General features: G+C 36.4%; 1 protein-coding gene across 1 annotated transcript in view; it reads right to left on the bottom strand.

Annotated features, from left to right (window-relative positions):
- The window catches only part of C7 (complement C7), a 69755-nt gene that overhangs the window by 2030 nt on the left and 45031 nt on the right, over positions 1-22694 (bottom strand). The window contains exons 15-17 of the mRNA XM_036736015.1: positions 21873-22061; positions 8301-8397; positions 66-250 (exon numbers count right to left, since the gene is read on the bottom strand). Coding sequence (XP_036591910.1) covers positions 66-250; positions 8301-8397; positions 21873-22061 — 471 coding nt within the window. The remainder of the gene's footprint in view (positions 1-65; positions 251-8300; positions 8398-21872; positions 22062-22694) is intronic.

Raw genomic sequence — 22694 nt, 5'->3', positions numbered from 1 at the left:
ACCCACAAAGAAAACTATCATTACTAGTAATTTCCTTACAATTACATGTGTAGTATGTCTCTTACCATTGCATTTTTCCCACATAGAACATGTACCACATGTTCTCTCAGCTAGAGCAGGTAGAGTGCAGCTCCCACTATTAGTAAGAGTATAACTCCTCCCCATACACTCAAGTACATGCAGCTTGCAAACTGTCAAAGCTACGATCCTTTTTGTTCTCCCATCTTGGGCACAAATATCCAAAGAAGGTCTGAAAAAAAGTATGGAATGAATTATAGCATTTCCATATATCAGCAAGCATTTATTAAGTACTGTACCAAGTATATTCCAGGCACTGTGCTAAACTCAAGAGCTGAAAGTACAAAGAATGAACTCTTTCTATCTAGTGGAAGAGGGAGAAGGGCATTTATTAAGGGCTTATCATGTGCCAGGCTCAGGTGCTTGAAATACAAATACAAACTAAAAAGATAATCTCTACCCTCAAGGAACGTACATTTTAATGGAAGAGGGAAACAATCAAAAAAGAATTGGAAAAGGAAAGAGAAAGGAGCATGATTGCAAGAGAGGAGGTAGAAAAGTCTGGACAGTGAGGAGTCCAACAGAGAGCGAAATGAACATGGACTGACCACCTCATGACAAGGCAGTCAAAGTCAGGGACTCACCAATCAGAAGGGAGGGCCACAGAGCAGAGGCATCTCCAGGGGGAAGAGCACCTGTTCTGCCCCTTAGATGAGAAGTTAAGTGGCCACTCAGAGTGACTTGATCAAAGAGCTAATAAGTGTCAGAAGCAGGATTTGAACAAAGGTCTTCCCGACTCAGAAGCCAACCCTCTATCCCCCATACCATGTTGCTTCTCTTAAGGTTCTTAAATGAAAATTATGGCACTTCCCTCTAAAAAAGTCTCTGAGCCTAGTCTAAACCAAATCTGATGACTTCGAACAAACTGTTACTTGGGAAATGTTGTACTTGACAACACAAATGGTGGAACAAGCAGCATTCCTATCAGATAGACCTGAATAACTTTAAAATCTGAGGTTTTAAGGTTCTCACAGATCTACAGACTATACACACCTTGATAGCCCTGATGTTTCATTAGTTAAATGGGTAATTCACAATGATAAAGAATAGACGGAAATCTTCAGAGAATTCAACTAAGCAAATATGAATGGATTTTCTCCAAAATGAATGGAAATGCTTCCTAACTCCCAAAGATGACCCAAATAGCTTTCACAAGGCTAGACACTCTAGACTTATCATACATTATCATTTTTTCTTTTCCCACATTTGTGTCATGCCTGTCTCTGAAGCTTTCCAATGATTCCCAAAGGGGTTACAGTGCTAAATAAGTTATTTTTAGCTGCATTGACAATTATAAAGATACTAAAATACAAGTTTGAGAATTAACCTGGCAATCAAAGGCCATATGAAAATATGCTATTCACATTAAAACATTTCTGAGGTTTCACTTCTCATCCCTCAGATTGGCAAAGTTGACAAAAAAGGAAAATGACAAATTTTGGAGAGGTTGTGGGAAAATAGGTACATTAATATACTGTTTTTGGTGGAGCTGTGAATTGGTCCAGTCATTCTAGAAGACAATTTGGAACCATGCCCCTCAAAGTTACTAACCTTTGACCTAGCAATACCACTACTAGGTCTATACCCCCAAAAGAGATTTTCAAAAGGGGCAGGGGGAGCATCCATATGTACAAAATTATTTGTAGCAGCTCTTTTTGTTTTCATAGAGAATTGAAAACTGAGGGTATTCACATCAATAGAGGAATAGCTGAACAAGTTTTGGTGTAAGACTGTAATAGAATACTAGTATGCTGCAAGGAATGATGAAGAGGATAGTTTCAGACAAACTTGGGAAGACTTGTTTGAACTGGTGCAAAGAGAAGTGAGCAGAACAAAGAGAATAATTTACACAATTGCAACAATATTGTAAAAAGAAAAAACTTGGAAGACTTGAGAAATATGATTAAAACAATGACCAACCACAATTCCAGAGGACTTGAGGTGAAACATGCTAGGCATTTCCAGATAGAGAAGGGATAGACTCAGTGTATTGATTAAGACATTACATATATATGTATGTATGTATTCATACCCAAATATGTATACATATATATATTTTATCCACATATACATGTATGTATATATCCATACCTATATCTATATTTATCTATGACCATTTGGACATGGCCAATACCAGAATTTGTTTTGCTTGACTATTCATATTTCTTATAAAGACTTTATTTTTCTTCCTTTTTCAATGGGGGACAAAGGGGATATAGGAGGGAGAAAAAGTAGATTTTGGTTAATTGGGAAAAAATTTTAGTTAAAAAAAAAAGAGAGACAACCAACCTGAAAGTTTTCTTTCCTCTGTTAGCTACTGTTACTGTGAGATTAGCTTGCATGAAAATTGTGACATAAAGAAACAAAAGAAATAAATTGATGCATATTAGTTTTTGTGTCCCTTCAAATGGCTCAGCCACAAAGAGAAGGTAGTGGTTTCTAAACCAAAGGTTTCCAAGTACAGATCCTGCTCAATTATACAGAGGCGACTTATCCAAATACCTCAACTACCCAGAATATAGCTGAGAATCAGGAAGGAAGTAAAAAAATGGCCTCTGAGCTGACTGTCAAAGTAGATGCCACAAAGGCCATGGACTTGAGGATCCCTTCAGACTCTCACTCTGAAAAGATTTATTCATGCTTTATACACAGTGTTTGTCTGGTTTTTTTTTAGTGCGATTAATTAAGTTCCCTGTAGACAGAGATTAGAAGAAAAATGGGGGTAGGGAGGAACTCTGGGGTTACAGAAGCAGCTCCTAGAAGTAGATACCTGGGCAGCAAATAATAACAAAAAATAACAGCTCACATGGCCTGACAACAAACAAGTAGAGACAGAGCAGGCTGGGACCCTTTAATGTGATAGCAAGCAGCCTTGGGTACCTCTCTAGATACCCTGTAATACTCTATTAGTAATAGGAAGCAATAAAGATGGCCATAAGTCAATATGAAAAGATCAAAGTACAGGATTCGTCATTAAATAAATCAGGGAAGTATGCAATATTGTTTAGCAGTATTTACATTCAAAACAACTACTATAAAATAGCTTGGATACCTAAAAGGTCACTTGGAAAATTCACTTATGTGGAGCATCTTATTCCTTGACGAAGCAGGATAAATGAGGTATTTCAGATAGGGCTATAGAAATACTCAGCTTATTCATGAAACTGCACTTTTCCCACCCAGGGATATGGGAAGAGACTAAATTCATGGTTTGTATGTGTTTTAATTTAGCTCAAATACTTTCTTTTTCACCTGGAAGCAAAATTCACTTGGAGTTCTTTGAATGAGGGAAACGAGTCTTAGTATCTAACTTTTAATCTGTTTATTAAACATATTAAATAGAACTACTCAGCTCTGCTGAAAAGGCCGGGATTTTGCAAAGCTGCTGTGTTATCAGCATCTGAGTGTCGTGTTGAAATTATATGAAAACTCACATCGGGTCTATAAATAAAAGGCTGCAGATAATCTAAATGAATTGGGAAGGGGGAGAGGCAGTAAGGAGCAAAATCAATCAAAGCAAACCATGATTAATGCCGAATAAAGTTGGAATTGATATACTTTTTTGGAATACATTAAAGATTGCCATACTAGTTAATTATATTAACCCATATTCTCTTCAGTATAGAATAGGCAGTGTGGCATTTTGGACCAAAGCTCAAATCCTGCCTCTGATATATACTGGCTATGTGACTCCTGAGCAAGTCACCTAATAATCACACTAAAACATTTATATAGCACTTTACCTGTATTATATCATTTTATTTTCCCCACAACCCTGTGAAGTAGGTGCCTTATTTTGCAGATGAGGAAAGTGAAAATGAGAAAAATCGTGTCTTCTTCAGGGTCACACAGCAAATAAGCATTTATGGCACTGTTCAAACGCAAATCTTCTTGGCTCCAAGTCCAGTGTACTGTCCACTAAGCCACCTAGGTGTTTCCAGTACCCTAGGAAACTCTAATTGCAGAGAAAGTACTGTCCCAAATTGGTAAGAGGGAATTGTCTCATTGAGGAATTCCTTATGCCAGTGAAATCATAGATCCAGTCCTCATCCCTGGGATCTTCCCAGGCCACAAAACCCTCTGTATATGGCATCATCAAATCAACTCTTTGAAGTTGGTTTTACATTTTCCATTGTAAGTGTGGTCAACTCATGATGCCAAGTAATCAACCAATAATTGAATGACTATTCCAATTCTTAGAGACCAAAAGAACTATCCAGTCCAGTTGTTTCAATCAGCCAGTATCATAAGATTTAAAGCAGCCTGAAGGAAGAAGCTAGAGGCTATCTAATCAAACATTTATTTTATAAATTAGGAAATTGAGGCCCAGAGAATGTAAATGACTTAACCAAGGTCAGACAGGTAATAATTAGCAGAGCCAGGACACATCTTGAGTGGGTAAAGCTAGAGAGATATGAAGGAATTCACCACAGAATCCACTCTCCTTGGGCTAGACTGTACCCCATATATACCATATATTGTATACAGAAAGATTCTGCTCTTGGTAAAATAGGGTACAAAATGTTAAGAGGAAGGGAGAGGAGGGAAAAGACTCTCTTCCTTCAGTAATTATGATCCCTCTAGTCACACCACTGCTAGCTAGGTCTATTTTTCCCCAGTCAAAATAATTTTTCTCAAATAACAATAAACATTCCTGGGCACTAACAAGGCACAGCAATTATCATCAACATTTGTAATAACAATGATGATGATGATGATGATGAACATTACTTCTTAGGGCAATCTGAGTTTAAAATTAAAATCCAACCTAATAAGTAAAAAAATACCTAAAACTGATTATATTCTACATATACATGATTTTTAAATATAGTCTTTGTTGTTATTTTTCAGTTTTTTCAGTCACGTCCAAATCTTTGTGACCTCTTTTGGAGTTTTCTTGGCAGAAATGCTTGAGGGCTTTGCCATTTCCTTCTCCAAGTCATTTAACAGGTGAGGAAACAAAGGCAAACAGGATTAAGTGACTTGCCCAGAGTCGCACAGCTAGTAAGCATCTGAGACAAGCCTTGAACTCATGAACATAAATCTTCCAAGCTCAGTGCTCTATCCACTGCACCACCTAGCTTCCCTTTGTAAGTACAATGAACATATTAAACAATTGTACCTGTCCCCTGTCTGTTTTACATGTTTCTAGGTCCCGTGAACACTGGAGAGTTTGAATGGTAAGGTGCAAGTCATTGGCACTAAGAGGCACTGGTACAGGTGAATTTGCAATAAGAAAGTCTAGGTTTGATTGCCAATCCTGACACGTACTTGCTATTGGATTGGGAAAATCCTTATCTCTCCCTAAGCCTTATTTTCCTCATTTACAAATCAAGGTTTAAAAATTCTTGCACTAGCTACCTAAAGAATTAGAGGGAAGTGATTTAACTTTACAAATCTCTATAAAAATATGACCTATTATTAAAAATGTCTCTCTCTCTCTCCACACACCAGGTCACTCAAAAAAGATGGAGATATTCATCGGTAGATAAAGAGAATAAGTCCTCCTTTTCCAAGCCTTAAACTTCCCAAACAAAAGATAAAAAAAGATGAGTGTCACCTAAAATTGTTTGCTCATTACCTCCTGTCCATAAGGCTATGAAATCACTGCATATAGATTTAAAATGCATACAATCTGACCTTATTTATACTGTATACCTTCTTAGATGAGGTCCTATTTTATGTCAGGGCATTTTAATGTCCTAATCAAATTCAGCCTGAGTGGAGAATGTTCTTTCTAGAGCAGGGAAGTAAAGAAATTGCTAGAGATGTTACCCTGACCAGATAGCATGAACAGCTAGTCTCCTTTATCTACTTGGTTGCTCACCCGGTTCTTCAAGATGATTAGGTCACATTCATTGTGCTTCTATAATTGCTAAGCAACTTTATGATCAGTTTATAATTCCATTTCTCCAGTAGTAGAAGAAGCATTGGATTTAGATTCAGAGAGCCTACGTTCAAATTCTGACTATATCACTTATAGGCTGTGTGGTTGTAGACAAGATTTCTTCACTCTCTGAGTCTCAGTTTCTTCAACTATAAAACAAAAATACTTTATTTCCACTACATATCTCACAGGTTTTTATCAAGATAATCAAATAGGGTGAATGTATATAAAGTGCTTTGTAAACCTTAAAGTGGTACAAAAATTTTCAGCAGTCAATTGTTACTAAGTGGATTTCTTTACTGAGAGGAAAATGCACTATCCATTTAACATAAATATGTGGACCACTTTTCAATTCCATTTGGCACATACATGTTGAGCACCTACTATGTGCAAGGCACTGTGCTAGACACATGACAATTATATTTCTTCTTGTAAATTAATAAACTGGCATTCTATTTACCAAAATGTTTCTTGAGAGTTTGGTTAATATGAATCAGTTGCCAGAACCCGATCATCCCTGGAAGAACTGAAAAACTGGAGTGTATGAAGCCAATATAGTACCAATGTACCCTTACCTGAAGTCACCCAATTGGGTTACCTTTGCCCAAAGTCTTCAATGGCACCTCCTCTGCAAATAAAGTTCTTGCTCCTTAGCCTGGTCTCTTAGGCCCCACAATATGACTCCAATCTACCCTTCAAGCATTCTATCCTAACTTTCACATACACTATATCCCAGTTGAACTGGACTATTGGCTATTCAATAATTTTGTCCTGCTTTCTCCTGCCTTTGGGTCTTTGCTCCTATGGTGCTCCCTCTCCTAACCCAATTCCTCAAATAGACTCCCCAATATCTTTGATCTTATCACCTGTTGAGATTCTTGTCATCTTTTAAGAACCATCAAACATGCCTCCTCCTCCATGAAAACTTCCCTTTCAGAAGTAAACTTTTCTTGAAGCAGCCAGATGGCATAGTAGATAGAGCATTGGAGTTGAGATCAAGAAGATCTGTCTTCTCCATCGGTCATAATTGTTCTTTACAACTTGACTATTGTGTAAACAAGCTCAATGTGAAGCTATACGTAGAAGATATATTGGATTCCATGCCATCTCGGGGAGGGAGTGGGAAGGGGCGGAAGAAAATCTGGAACTCAAAATTATGTGGAACTTAGCGATGTAAACTAAAAATAAAAAAATCTTAATCATAAAAAAAAGAAAATTCCAGGCAAGCAACCAAAAAAAGAAGATCTGTTTTCAATTCTGCCTTGGACCCTTTTAACCTATGTGACCCTGATCAAGTCACTTAACCTCTCTTATATTCAGTTTCCTCATCTGTAAATTGAGAATAATAACAACACCAACACCTACCTCACAAAGGTCATTTTGAGGATCAAACGATATCATATGTGCAAAGCACTTTGCAAACCTTAAAGAATTATGTAAATGCTAGCTATTTTTATTCCACTGGACTTGAAGTCAGAAGGACCTGAGTTTCAATCCAGCTGCAGACATTTACTAGCTGTCTGACCCTGGATATGTCACACAGTTCCCTCCTATGTTAATATGGATTTGGCAATAGCAGCTACTTCACAGGGTTATTATCCATGTAAAACAATTTATAAGCACTATTGCAAATGTCATCTGTTATCTCCCATGGTTCTTTGTACCTCTCCTACGTTAATTATTATGGTTTTGCTCATGTTATAGGTATTTGTGAATTTGTCTCATTTCCACTACTAAATTATAAACTTTGTATCTCCCCCCCCCCCCACCACCACCACCACTCGCCATCTTGTAAAGTCACTTGTAGACAGCAGGAATTTAATATATGTTTGTTGAATTGGATTTAATTCTTTTGTTCACTATGTAAGCTATCTAACTCTTCAACTTTATATAAAACAAAGTTCAAGCTTTCTAGTGGGGTGGTATTTTATATTAAAAGAATGATCATAAAAAACAAAATAGAAATGCCTCTATTCAATTTTCTCTATTATTTTGAGAGTTTACCTCCCAAGGGAATTTAATTATCCCTCAAACCTCTAAATCCTCAGATGATCACTCTGTCATGTTGCTCCATTTTCCAAGCAAGGAGGTGGCCAGCTACTTCTCAGTCATACTCCCTTAACCAGATTTCATGAGGGCTAACTGCCCACTGAGAGCTCTGGTGACCCAGGCAGCTCTGGACAGAGCACCCACCATACTGCAATGTAAACAAAAACTGGTGACTTGGACCCATGCAAGCAAAGCTGTTTTATCTAACACCAGCTGAAGTGTCTTCCCAATGTCATCTGACCTGAGTTAAGCAAAACCATTAAAGATCAGCAGAGGCACGGCTTACCCACATTCATAAGGCATTTTACAAACACATTGAGAGTTCTGCAGCTTCTCCCAGGGTTGGCATAGCTGTGTTGTCAATACTGGTTTCTCAGTGCCCTCTAAAGGAAAACAATATAGAAGATATCACTGTGTTAGGAAACAAAAAACTCTTCAGTTGTAAATGAGGTTATCTTAAGAGCTAAAATTAGTTGACAAAAAGTTCTGAAACTGCAAGAGATTATGCACTGGGAAACTCATTTTAAAACAGCTCAAAATACTTTACCACTTGTAACTGGGGTCCAGCACATTCCCAGGCTCCCCAACCTCTTCAGCATGGGAATCAGTATCCACTGAGCACACTGATGCACAGTGCTCATCTGCCAGTTCCAGTTGCACACAGCAGTAGATCATCTAGCAGCTCTTACCAATAATATTCTGAAATATGGTGGGTTGTTTAATTCTATTACGTGTATCTTATGTCCAGGAATACCACAAAAGACTCACCAGGGACATAACACACCCAGAAATATTACAAGTGTCCCAAGGTGACCCGGTCTCAAAACCTGTCTCTCTTACTTATTATGTGCATGACACTGAGCAACTCATTTAACCACTCTTTGCCTCAGTTTCCCCATTTATAAAATGAAAGATTTGTGTTAGAGAGTCTTTAAGGTCTCTTCCATTTCTAATTCTATGATGTATAAGACTTAATTCCATTAGCAGTCAAACTAGTACCCTAATCCTTCTGGATCTGTTTCCTCATTTGTAAAAGGAGATGTTTAGACAATTATGACCCTCAAGATCTAATAATAATACACTTTACTTGTTTTTGATGGCAATCAGGGTTAAGTGATTTACCCAGGGTCACCCCATCAATAGGTATCTGATGCCTGATTGGAATTCACGTCATCTTGACACCAGGGCCAGTTGCTCTATCTACTGCACCACTTAGCTGTCCCAACAATACATTTTATATACCAGAAAGATCCTCCTGACCCAGAAGATGGGCTTAGAATAATTTTTGCAGTAGGGAAAATGTTGATAACATGGTCTTCCTCATTCCACTTGAGACCACAGGCTTGGCACGTGAAGAACAACCATAATATTGTTCTGTAGAGGTCCAAGGTACCTTCGTGAAGCCTAAATACCCTGTGAAGAAGTTAGAGTTGGAAACACCTGAATTTTCCAGGACTTTCACTGCAAGACGATTTTTCATCATATTTGGGTCGAATAACCTTGTTAAGTAATTATTGTGTGGAAAAAGTAAATTTATCAAATGATTAAGCCAGCTCCTGCTCACACAGTAAGTAATGAAGATACAAAGACAAAATCACACCCCTGCTTTTGAGATTGTTACATATTAATGGTGATTAGATACAAGGTTTAGGTCTAACCTAAATGTCTAAACATACTCCCTGTCTTCGTGAAATTTGCAGACTAGTAAAGACCTAAGACTGATGTCCAGCTAACCATAATACAAAAGAATAATAACCATAAACAAATTAGAAGCATACAAAGCAATGTGTCATGGGAGAACCAGGGTGGGGGTGGAGAAGGTCATTAATGACGTGAGAATCAGGAAAGTCTTGATGGAGGATGAGGCATTTGGGCTGAGCTTTAAAGGATGTGGAGAAAGTAATAGATGAAGGAAGAGGGAAGACAGTGTAGGAAACAATACAAGAAACAGCAAGAATGTGTGGGTAATCCAGTTTGATTGGAATGTGGCTTATGAGTTAATACTAGAGTGGTAACAAGGCATCAGACTTCTGGGACCCTAAAATGCCAGGCAATTATGAAGCCACTGAAGGTCTCTGAGTAGGAAAATGACATGAAGATCTTTGAAGACAATTATTCTGGCAGCATTATAGGGAACTGATCAGAGAGAGGAACGTGTGGAGACAGAAAGATCTCTTAGGAGGCAGTTGCAATGCTACAAGCTGATGGTAATGAGGTCCCATACTGGGGTAGTGGCATTGGAAGCGCATGGAAGAAGACAAGCACAGGGGATCTTTTGAAGGAAGAATTGACAGGATGTGGTAACTGATTAGATACAAGAGCTGAAAGGGAGGAAGGAGCCAGAAATAGCACCAAGGTTTCTAACTGGGAAAGCTTGTTGGATGGCAGTATTACTGACTGAAAGTCTCCAAGACCGGACTTAAGGAGAAAGATAATGATCTTAGCTTGGGGCATAATAAGTTTGAGGTATATGCAGGGGAATATATCTTGTAGACAGAGATTTAGGCCTGAGAGGTCTGAAGATAGGCCAGAGATGGATATAGAATACATAGAGGTAATAGTTGAAACTTAAAGTGTTTCAAGTATCTTGAGAATCAATCCCTCATTGATTTCAATATTACATCACTTCCAACACGTACTTCCTCTGTGCATCATCAATCCCTCATTGCCTTCAATATTACATCACCTCCAACATGTACATCCTCTATAAATCATCGATCCCTTATTGCCTTCAATTTTACATCACCTCTAACATGGATATCCTCTGTGCATTCTATACATCTGCTCTTTCCATCTTTTTAATGTCCTAATTCCTCCTGGAGCACAACAGGAACTATGATTTTTAAGAGTACTGGATAAATTTTTGGATTTGCAGTCATGAGAACCAGAGCTGAAATCTCAGACACTTACTCTTTATCTGTGTGTGACTCTGGGAAAGGTTACCTCAACTACACAATGGAGATATTAACACGTTAATTAATAATAATAATTAATAACTATTAAAACATAGCTGTGTGAGGATCAAATAAAAGCAGATAAAAGATGTAAGTGCTTGCAAACCTTAAAGGGCATATAAATGTTACCTATTTTTATTATTATCATAGTTCCATTATCACTGATAAAATAATTTGTTATAATTTTGGCATGTATTTTTTTTATTTTTATGTTTGTTGTCCTCCTTCTATTTTCATCCTTAGATGCTCTTGGGATGATTTGTTGTTATTGTTGTCATTTCAGTCCTGTCCAACTCTTTGTGACCCCATCTGGAGTTTTCTTGGCAAAGATACCAGAGTGGTTTGCCATTTCCTTCTCCAGCTCATTTTACAGATGAGGAAACTGAAGCAAATAGGGTTAAGTGACTTGCCCAGGGTCACGCAGCTAGTAAGTGTCTGTAGTAAGTGTCTTTGTAAATAAGTGTCTGTAAGTGTCTTTGGTTTAGTCTTTCACCAGACATCTTCTTTTTAACCATACTAATTTTTTTCTTCAACCTTTTCTTGGTGTTTTATGAGATGATACTACTCAAAATCTTCTACCATCTTTCTCCATAAGATTTTACAAATGAATTTAAATTCTTAACCAGTGTTGACATTAATCACCATATTTCTCTTTCAGGATAAACAAAGAAATCGAGAGGACAAGTTGATTGAATCAGTCTCTGGGTTCTTTTTGCCTTCTAGATATAGAAATTTTAAAAGACTGTTTACAATCAGTGCTTCCACTTCCTCTTCTCTTACTCAATCCTATGCTCTGTACGATCTTGCTTCTGACAACATTATTCAACTGAAATTTCTCTCTCCAAAGGTACTAAAATGATGTCATCATTTCCCAATCTATAGGATTTCTCATCCTCATCCTTCATGATCTCTCTACAGTGTGACAGCCTCTGACACTATTCATCATTCTCTTCCCTGGGATGCTCTCTCCTTTCTAAGGTTTTTGTGACACTGCCTATGGGTATGTTAATACCCATCTAACAAGCAGCAGTTAGGGGAAAAAATTTACATGACATATTTTTCAATTTAATCTGAGAAAATTAATATTTTCCCCATCACTTTATTAAGTCTAGACAGACAATCAATAAAACAATAAATCAAGATCTGATTTGTAGTTTGCCAATTCCAAGGTATAACTTTTCACACTAAAAATTTAACAATTGTCTCTTATGAGACAGTTTGAGCCAGCTCCAACACATCCCGGCTCTGCTCTCACCTAGTATTCCTCAAACCTGTCCATGATCACTTCTTCTAAGTCTGCTTTACTAGCTTTTCATCCAGGTGACATCTTCTAAATGTGCACGTCCCCCAAGGTTCTATCTTGGGGATATTCTCTTCTCTCACTACACTAAGTCAACTGGTGATTTCATTGCTTCTCATCATCATCTATGCAGATGAGTTTCAAATCTATTTATCCAGTCCTAACTTCTCCTGACCTACAGTCAAATCACCAGCTGCCTATTAACTATGTCGAAGTGGATGTCTGGTGGATACCTGAAACTCATTATGTCCAAAACACCATTCACTATTTCTAGACCCAAACCTTCCCCTTTCCCTAATTTTCCTTTTAATATTGAATGTACCAGTCACTCAGACTTGCAACCTAGGTGTCGTCTTCAACTCCTCATTCTCTCCCATTCACCCCTCTTCAATCAGTTGCCAAGTATTGTTGATTCTACCTTGATAACATCTCTTCCATATATCCCCTTCTCTTCTGACACTGCCACCACTCTGACATAGGTCCTCCTATCTGGACTATTGTGCTAGCCTTCCAGTTGGTCTCCTGCCTTGATTCTCTTCCCACTCCAGTCCTCCAAACCATCACCCTTTCATCTGCCAAAGTCATCTTTCTCAAGTGCAGTTCTGACCATGTTACCTCCTCCACCCACTCAATAGATTCGAGTGCCCCGCATTAGTCTAGAATTAAACATAATATACTATATTTAGCTTTTAAAGCCTTTTACAACCTGGCCACTTCTTGGAACTTTTCTAGCCTTTGCACACTTTATGACATAAGATCAGGCAACATTGGCCTCCTTGCTATTCCTCTCACACCATATTCCATCTCCCATGTCTTTCCACTGACTGTCTCCCATCCCTCAAAAGTTTTTCCTCCTTATCTCTGCTTCTTGGTTTCCTTGGTTTCTTTTCAGACTCAGCTCAAATCCAGCTTCTAGAATAGACCTTTCCCAGTCCCCTTCCCATACCCCTGGTACCCTTCCTCTGAAATTAACTTCCATTTACAGTGTGTATAGATATAGACATGGATATGGATATGGATATGGATATGGATGTGGATATGGATATGGATATGGACATGGATATGGATGTGGATATAGATATAGATACAGATACAGATATAGATATAGATATAGATATAGATGTAGATGTAGATGTAGATATGGATATGGATATGGATATGGACCATGCCCAAAGTGCTTTTAACTGCACTAAGACTTTTAGGACACCTTGCATATATATACATACATATGTGCATATATAAATACATATACATATATGTGTGTGTATAAATATACACATGTATATATATACATATATATTGTAAATGGGAGATAATAAAAGACATAGATGATTAACTTTTCACACAAATAAAGTCAGATCTAAATAACTGGGAAAATATCAGCTTTAAGCATTTAACTGCACTAAGGCTTTTAGGACACCTTGTATATATACATGTAGATTGCAAATGGGAGATAATAGAAGATATATATGATTGACACAGATGATATATTAGATAGATAAATAGATACAGATTAACAGAGACAGACACACAGAATATAGAGATCGTGACAGAGAGATCTTTTATGTACATAGCAGTTTGCATGTTGTCTCTTCCAATTAAAGGTGAGTCCCTTGAATTCAAGGGCTCTATATTTATCTTTATTTTTATCTCCATTGTTGTTTAGTCATGTCCAACTCTTTGTGACCCCATTTGGGGTATTCTTGGCAAGAATACTGGAGTGGTTTTTCCCTTTTCTTTCTCCAACTCATTTTACAAATGAGGAAACTGAGACAAATTGGGTTAAGTGACTTGACCAGGGTCACACAACTATTAAGTATCTGAGGCAGAATTTGAACATGGGTCTTCTTGACTCCAAGCCCAGTGCTCTAATCACTGTGTCACCTAGCTGCCCTTTTTTATCTCTGGCACTTAGCAACATGTCTGGCACATAGTAAGTGTTTAATAGATGCTTGTTGACTAGCTAAGTTAAACTACCCTGAGAAATAGTATAAAGTAGTGAAGAGAGGCTGGGCTTTGAAAATAGGAAATCATGGGTTCAAGTCTTGCCTGATTCTGACATATACTAGCTGTGGGACTATAGGAAAGCCACTTAAGACTCAGTGCCCTAGGCAGGTAACTGGCCATCCTACAAATGAGTTGCTGATCTGCATCAGCAGAGAAAATTTTCATACCAGAAGTTTCTTATGCAGATGAAATTGCAGAGGTTTAGACCAACAACAACAACAACAACAAAACCCTTCCTTAAGAAATGGTCTTGGTATTGTACTAGAAATGTTAGCTTTAGCAGTAAGAGAAGAAAGAGAAATTGAAGGAATTAGACTAGACAATGAAGAAACAAAGCTATCACTCTTTGAAGATTATATGAGGGTATTCTTAGAGAATCCTAGAGAATCAAGTAAAAAACTACTTGAAATAATAAATAACTTTAGCAAAGTTGCAGGATATAAAATAAACCCACATAAATCTGTGGCATTCCTATATAATACTAACAAAGCCCAACAGCAAGAGATAGAAAGAGAAATTTCATTTAAAGTTACTGTACATACTATAAAATATTTGAGAGTCTACCTGCCAAGACAAACCCGGGGCCTATATGAATACAATTACAAAACACTTCTCACACAAATAAAGTCAGATCTAAATAAATGGGAAAACATCAGTTGCTTGTAGTTAGGCCAAGCTAATATAATAAAAATGACAATTTTACCTAAATTAATTTGCTTACTTAGTGTCATACCAATCAAACTACAAAAAATTATTTTATGGAGCTAGATAAAATAATAACAAAATTCATATGGAAGAACAAAAGATCCAAAATATCAAGGGAATTAATGAAAAGAGGCCTAGCCATACCAGATATTAAAGCAGCAATCATCAAAACTACTTGGTACTGAGTAAGAAATAGAGTGATGGATCAGTGGAAGTCCAGCTTCTGTGATAAGAGCTCACTATTTCACAAAAACTGCTGGGAAAACTGGAAAATAGTATGGTGGAAATTGGGCATAGAACAATATCTTACTCCATATACCAAAATAAAGTCAAAATAGGTTCACAACTTAGATATAAAGACTGATACTATAAGAAATTTAAGAGAGAAAGGAATGGTTTAAATGTCAGACTTATGGAGAAGGGAGGAATTGATGACGAAAAAAGAGATAAAACAGCATTGCGAAATGCAAAATGGTTAATTTGATTACGATAAATTGAAAAGTTTTTGTACAAACAAAGCCAATGCAACCAAGATTAGGAGGGAAGCAAAAAACTGGGAAAAAATTTTTACAACCTGTGTCTCTGACGAAGGCCTCATCTCTAAAATATACAGGGAACTGAGCCAAATTTATAGAAATACAAGTCATTCCCCAACTGAGAAATGGTCAAAGGATATGAACAGGCAGTTTTCAGAGGAAGAAATTAAAGCTATCTACAGTCATATAAAAAAATGCTCTATATCACTATTGATTAGAGAAATGCAAATCAAAACAACTCTCAGGTACTACAACTCTCCTGTCAGATTGGCTAACATGTCAAAACAGGAAAATGATTAATGCTGGGGAAAATGTGGGAAAATTGGAACACTTTTGCATTGTTGGTGGAGTTGCAAACTGATCCAACCATTCTGGAGAGCAATTTGGAACTATGCTCAGAGGGTTATAAAAATCTGCGTGCCCTTTGACCCAGCAATACCACCTCTAGGGCTGTATCCCAAAGAGATCACACAAGGGGCAAAAGGACCCACATGTACAAAAATATTTATAGCAGTCCTTTTTGTGGTGGCAAAGAATTAGAAATCAAGGAGATTCCCATCAATTGAAGAATGGCTAAACAAATTGTGGTATATGAATGTAATGGAATACCATTGTACTATAAGAAATGAGGAGCAGATAGACTTCATAAGAACCTGGAGAGTCTTATACAATCTGATGATGAGTGAAGGGAGCAGAACCAGGAGGACATTGTACACAACCACAAATACATTGCTTCTGTGATGACTAACTTTGATAGACTTGGCTCTTCTCAACAATGCAAGGTTCAAAGACAACTCCAAAAGACTCATGATGGAAAGAGCTATCTACATCCAGAGAGAGAATTACGGAATCTGAATGTAAATTGAAGCAAATTATTTGCTCTATTTATTTTATTTTATTTTTGGTTTTGTTGTATCTTTCTCATGGTTCATTTCATTGGTTATAATTACAATTTGATTATTGGGAAAAAAAAATTTTAAAGTGAAGTTATATGTAGAACCTATATCAGATTACATGCTGTCTTGGGAGTGGGGGGAAGAGAGCAAGGGGGAGATAATTTGGAACTCAAAACCTTGAGGAAGTGAGTGTTGTAAACTAAAAAAAAAAAATTAATTAATTTTTAAAAATAGCTGTAGACAACACAAAAGATTTGGGAGTCTACCTGCCAAGACAAATCCAGGAATTACTTGAACATAATTGCAAAACACTATTTACACAAATAAAGTCAGATCTAAATAACTGGAAAAATATCCATTGTTCATGGGCAGGCTGAATTAATATAATAAAAATAGCAATTCTACCTAAATTAATATACTCATTCAGTGGCATACCAATCAAATTACCAAAAAATTATTTTGTAGAACTAGAAAAATAACAAAATTCATCAGGAAGAACAAAAGATCAAGAACATCAAAGGAATTAATAAAAAGAAATGCAAGGGAATATGGCCTAGCCATACCAGACCTAAAACTGTATTATAAAGCAGCACATGATGGATCAGTGGAATAGGTTAGGTACACAAGACACAGTAGTCAATGACTATAGTAATCTACTGTTTGATAAATCCAAAGACTCCAGCTTCAGGGATAAGAACTCACTTTTTGACAAAAACTACTGGGAAAACTGGAAAATAGTATGGCAGAAACTGGGTATAGACCCGTATCTTACACTGAATACCATGATAGGATCAAAATGGGTACATGATTTAGACATAAAGGGTGATATCTTTAGCAAATTAGGAGAGAAAGGAATAGTTTATCTGTAAGATCTATGGAGAATGGAAGCATTTATGACTAAACAAGAGATAGAGAACATTATAAAATGAAAAATGCATAATTTTGATTACATCAAATTAAAAAGGTTTTACACAAACAAAGCCAATACAACCAAGAACAGAAGGAATCAGAAAGCTGAGAAACAATTTTTACAACCAGGCCTCATTCCTAAAACATATAGAGAACTGATATATACATATATACGTATATATATACATATATATATGCATATATATATTCATGTATGTATGTATACATGAATACAATTCATTTCCCAATTGACAAATTGTCAAAAGATATCAAAGGTTTTCAGATGAAGAAATTAAAGCTGTCTAAAATTCATATTTAAAATGCTCTAAATCACTATTGATTATAGAAATGCAAATCAAAACAACTCTGGGGTACCATAACCCACCTTTCAGATTGACTAACATGACGAAACAGAAAAATGATAAATGTTGGAGAAGATATGGGAAAAATAAAACATGAATGCATTGTTGGTGGAGTTATGAACTGATGCAACCATTCTGGAGAGCAATTTGGAACTATGCCCAAAGGGCCACAAAACTATGTATACCCTTTGAGCCAGCAATACCCGTACTAGGTCTATATCCCAAAGAGATCATAAAAAAGAGAGAAAGGGGCACCACATGTACAAAAATATTTATAGCAGCTCTTTTTAAATTTTTTTTTGTTTTCAACATTCACTTTTATAAGATTTTGAGTTCTGAATTTCCCCTGCTCCTCTCTCTCCTCCCCTCAGATGGCATGCAATTTGATAGGAGCTATACATGTACAATCCTATTAAACATATTTCTACATTAGTCATGTTGTGAAAGAAGAATTAGAACAAAAGGGAAAAACCACAAGACAGAAAAAGAGAGAGAGAAAACAGTATGCATAGCAGCTCTTTTTGTGGTGACAAAGAATTGGAAATTGGGGGGATGTCCATTAACTGGGGAATGGCTGAACAAGTTGTGATATATGAATGTAAGAGAATACTATTGTGCTGTAAGAAATGATGAGCAGGCAGATTTCAGAAAAAACTGGAGAATCTTATATGATCTGATGATGAGTGAAGGGAGCAGAACCAGGAGGACATTGTACAAAATAACAGCAAAATGTTGCTGTTACATTGTACATTGAACAACTATGATAGACTTAACTCTTTGCAGCAATACAATGATCTAAGACAATTCCAAAAGACTCATAATAGAAAATGGTATCCACATCCAGAGAAAGAACTATGGACTCTGAATACAGATTGAAGCATGCTATTTTCTCTTTTTCTTCTTTCTCATGGCTTTTCCCTTTTCTTCTGATCCTTCTTTCACATGACTAATGTGGAAATATGTTTAACATGATTGTACATGTGCAGTCTATATCAGATTGCTTACTGTCTTGGGGAAGGAGAGGAGAAAGAGAAAAAAATTTGGAACTCAAAATCTAATAAAAGTAAATGTTGAAAACTATCTTTACATGTCATTGGAAAAAATAAAATACTATTAAGTAGGAAAAAAGGAATAGTCTTTGTAAATGATGTATGCTGCAATGCTACTCACATCCTGAGAAGACTTGAGATGACTTCTATAGCATCAGCAATCAAGCCAATAGACAAGATAACTTATAAACCTATGCAGGTTTGAGCCATTTAGCACGCTCCTCTTTACAAATGAGATATTTCAGTACAAATTAAGAAGAAAACAGAATAATAAGCAGTCACAAATTAGTTCCCCTTTTCTTTCTTTTTAACTTTGTTAAAGTGGATGGCTTCCTTATAGGGAGGGAAAAGGATTCATTAAGGAAAGTGATATTGAAGTAAAAGATATCAATAAAAATACTATTTTAAAATAACAACACTTTAAAATTAAGGTAGACAGGTCTTTCAATTAAAGGAACTGGGGTGGGGAGGGTGGAGAAAAAAAATCATTGGCAGATATATTTCCTAAATCTTTAGTTGCTCATTAAATACTTTAATACTCATTCACAAAAGTTTAAAATTGGACAGATTTTAAATATTCAATGAGCCAATAAGAGATCTTCTGTGACCAGGGAAAACCAAATCTATAAATTCTGTTGTGAGCTATGCAAGTTGAGTATCAGTGAAGGCAATAAATAAATTCTTTATAAAAAAAATTTCTCTTTCTGAAGAGTCAGAGTCAAAATAAACAAAACAAAGAAAGATCTTTTGCTTTCTTCATATGACTCGTCAGCCAAAAAAAAAAAAAATAGTGGTGTCATGGTCCATTTAGAAAATGTGTCTTTTTTGGAACTTTCAGAAATGTAGTACCACTCAGGATATCACAATTTTTAAAACTCTGCTCTTTCAAAACCAAATTTCTTCCAATCAAGCCAAGGACCCAAACCTATCAGTATATAAGTGTATATGTGTATAAAGCACAACGAAGGCCAAATAGGTTATCATGAATGAAGGCCAAATAGCTTATCATTTTTTAGTTAGCGGAGTTTAAAAAGAAAAAACAATCAACTAATCATCGTAGTCCCTCAAAAAATATACTCAAAGTATATTGTTGCTTGAAATCATCATTCCCAGATAATTTCTCCTAGATGGAAAAGTATCATTCCCAAGAAGTTTTTGAGCAAAATGCCTGAAAACAGACATTTTAGAAAAACAAATAAATACACAATCTCCTTTCAGAATAAAAATGCAACCCTATCAGAATCAAATTGTCTTCCTTCATTTTAGAAATTTTATCCAGATGCATTATCTTCAACATTCCAAGTAAACCCATGGTCATTCTTGCTTCAGTATATATGTGAAATATAACTATTCTCCATTAATAATGGTCTTTGATAACTAAAGAGGACATTGCAATTTGTCCTAAATAGGATGCAGTCTAGTGCTCATATCTCTCCACTTCCATGGTGTTTTAATTTCATGACCAAGGTCCACCTGTAATATACTTATTTGCAATCCTTTCTTTTCCAAAGTTTGAGTCCATATGACAATGTCAGATAGTGAAGTAACCTCTTCCCTTGCCCTTTGCAATGCAAAATCTAAGCTTCTTGAGAGCAATAATGTTTCATCTTTGTCTTTGCTATCATAGGCTCATTGCACACACATTGGCATTTGACAAATGTTAACTTGAATTGAATCTATTCCTACATAGTGATAATGGAAAGATAAATTAATAGTCTTGAATAGGCAAACACAGACAAAAATAAGATCCCTTTGTGGTCGAACTTGATAAATGTTTGTTAAGTTAATTGAATATGTAAACCACACAGTGGCAATTTGGTTCCTTTGTGCCTATAACTGCAAAACTATATTATTTTAATTTTATTTCAGATTTTCAAAGAAAAGAAGACTAAGGAGTTTATTTCAACCAAATTCAACCTTTCTCAGATATCTTTGACCCATTTGGGACTCAGTTTCCTCACCTGTAAACTAAAGGAGGTGGAGGGAACTTGTAACATATAATCCCCAAGGTCCCTTCTGTTCTCAATCTCATGTATCCTAGGTTTTGTAAACAGAAATACTTTGACTTTTCTAAGTGCCTTCCCATCTGAGGGACCCACTACAAAGAAAAGCTTAGTCTGCTAAGTGTTCAGAATGCTAGGTTCCTTATCTTTTAAGAACAGCACCATTGAACACAGCTGTCTTTTCCTTCTTGAAATTCTCTTTTGCAGTTTTAAGCACATCTGTGATTTAATTTACAATTTCAGTAATGTCAACACATAAAATAAGAAGCACCAGAGAAAGAAAAATGGGGTTTTGACATCAGTTGCCATCTGAATCCTGCATGTAGTGAAAAGATGGGGAGAAATCCCAAAGAATTTCAAAGTCCTCCTTTCCAAACTCCCCTCTGTTTCTCTGGGGTTTTCAGAGCATCCATGCTCGTTTTTCATGGGACATTTGTAGGCATGGTGGTTAGTCTATCCAAAGTTGCTCTACTTTCTGGTGACTTCAAAATTCTCATATACGTCTATATCATGTCATTGATACCTTGGGTGTAAATTTGTTCTATGTTTAGCAGTGCAAAAAGTGATCACAAAATATGTTTAACATGATTGCACATGTATAACATAACAGATTACTTGCTGTCAGGGTGGAAGGGCAGGGGAGTAAAGGATGGAGAGAGAAAAATTTGGAACTCAAAATCTTATTTTAAAAAAAGAATGTTGAAAACTACTTTTAGTAGTGCAAAAAGTAACCACAAGATATGTTTAACATGATTGCACATGTACAACCTATATCAGATTACTTGCTGTCTTGGGGGAGGGGAGGAAAGGGAGAAAAAAATTGGAACTCAAAATGTTATAAGAAATGAATTTTGAAAGCTATCTTTACATGTAATTGAAAAAATAAAATACTATTTATGAAAAAAATGACCAAAGGTAAGGCAATTTAACATGAACCAAAATACATAAGTAAAATGGATTCACCCTGCTTTAAAAGTGCAGGTCACATAAGCTTCTTGAAGACAAAGAGGATTTCATTTTTCTCCTTTGTGTCTCCAGCACCTAGCACAGGGCCTGGCATAGAGTAGGCCCTGAATAAATTGGTTGCATTTAATTAAATTACTGGACTAGAATCACTGAAAACATAGAACAACTTACCTTTTAATCTGCAATGGGAGTTCATGGCAGGCCACCACTTTAGACTGGAGCCACATGAGAATAGAGATGGGCCTTCCAATATCATGCTCCCTGAGCAGGCCAAGGTCACCTTCTCTCCAACCTCATAGAAAGGCTTCTTGGGATTACTTTGGAGACCTTTTTCCAAGGTAGGCAACACACAACCTATTTCTGAAGAGAAAATCAAGTTGCAGAATGTAAGGGTCCTTAAATTTCCAAACTATCACAGTCCTGTGTTACATGCATATTTTTAATTTGTTCTTGTTCAAGAGTGGAGGAAAGAGTAGGGTTGGGAAATTCACTCTTGGGAATTTTCTGAAAGACCAAGACACATGTTCTTCCTCTAGAAATCAAATGAAAGTTTTAATTAAATAAGACTGATGAATGCAGAGACCTAAAAGTCAGCCTACCCATTAAAGGCAAAATTAGCTAAACCTCAAACTCTGTAGTTGAGTGATCTCCCACAGAGATTTTGCCTAATGCCATGTCCTAGTATATTTGCAGAAGATTAACATAACTCTACTCTGTGGAAATTTTCAGCTGACAGTTTTATCATCATAACTCTTAAGGCTGTCAAGTGTTCATTTTCTTCTGTCTCCATCCCTTATGACCTACTTACCCTTGTTAGCCCAGGTCCTCAAGGTGAAAATATATCACATAGAAAGAGAGGAAACACATAGCTAGAAAAAGCATGAAAAACAATAATAGAAACTATAAGAAAGTTTTACTGGACCACTAATAGTCACTGAGCCATAGTTTAGAAAACTTTGCTCTATTTCTTGCATGTTTTCGTAATAGAACTAA

Source organism: Trichosurus vulpecula, chromosome 1 (assembly GCF_011100635.1).
Source record: "Trichosurus vulpecula isolate mTriVul1 chromosome 1, mTriVul1.pri, whole genome shotgun sequence".
Lineage (NCBI taxonomy): Eukaryota > Metazoa > Chordata > Mammalia > Diprotodontia > Phalangeridae > Trichosurus > Trichosurus vulpecula.
This window is presented reverse-complemented; position numbering and strand designations above follow the sequence as displayed.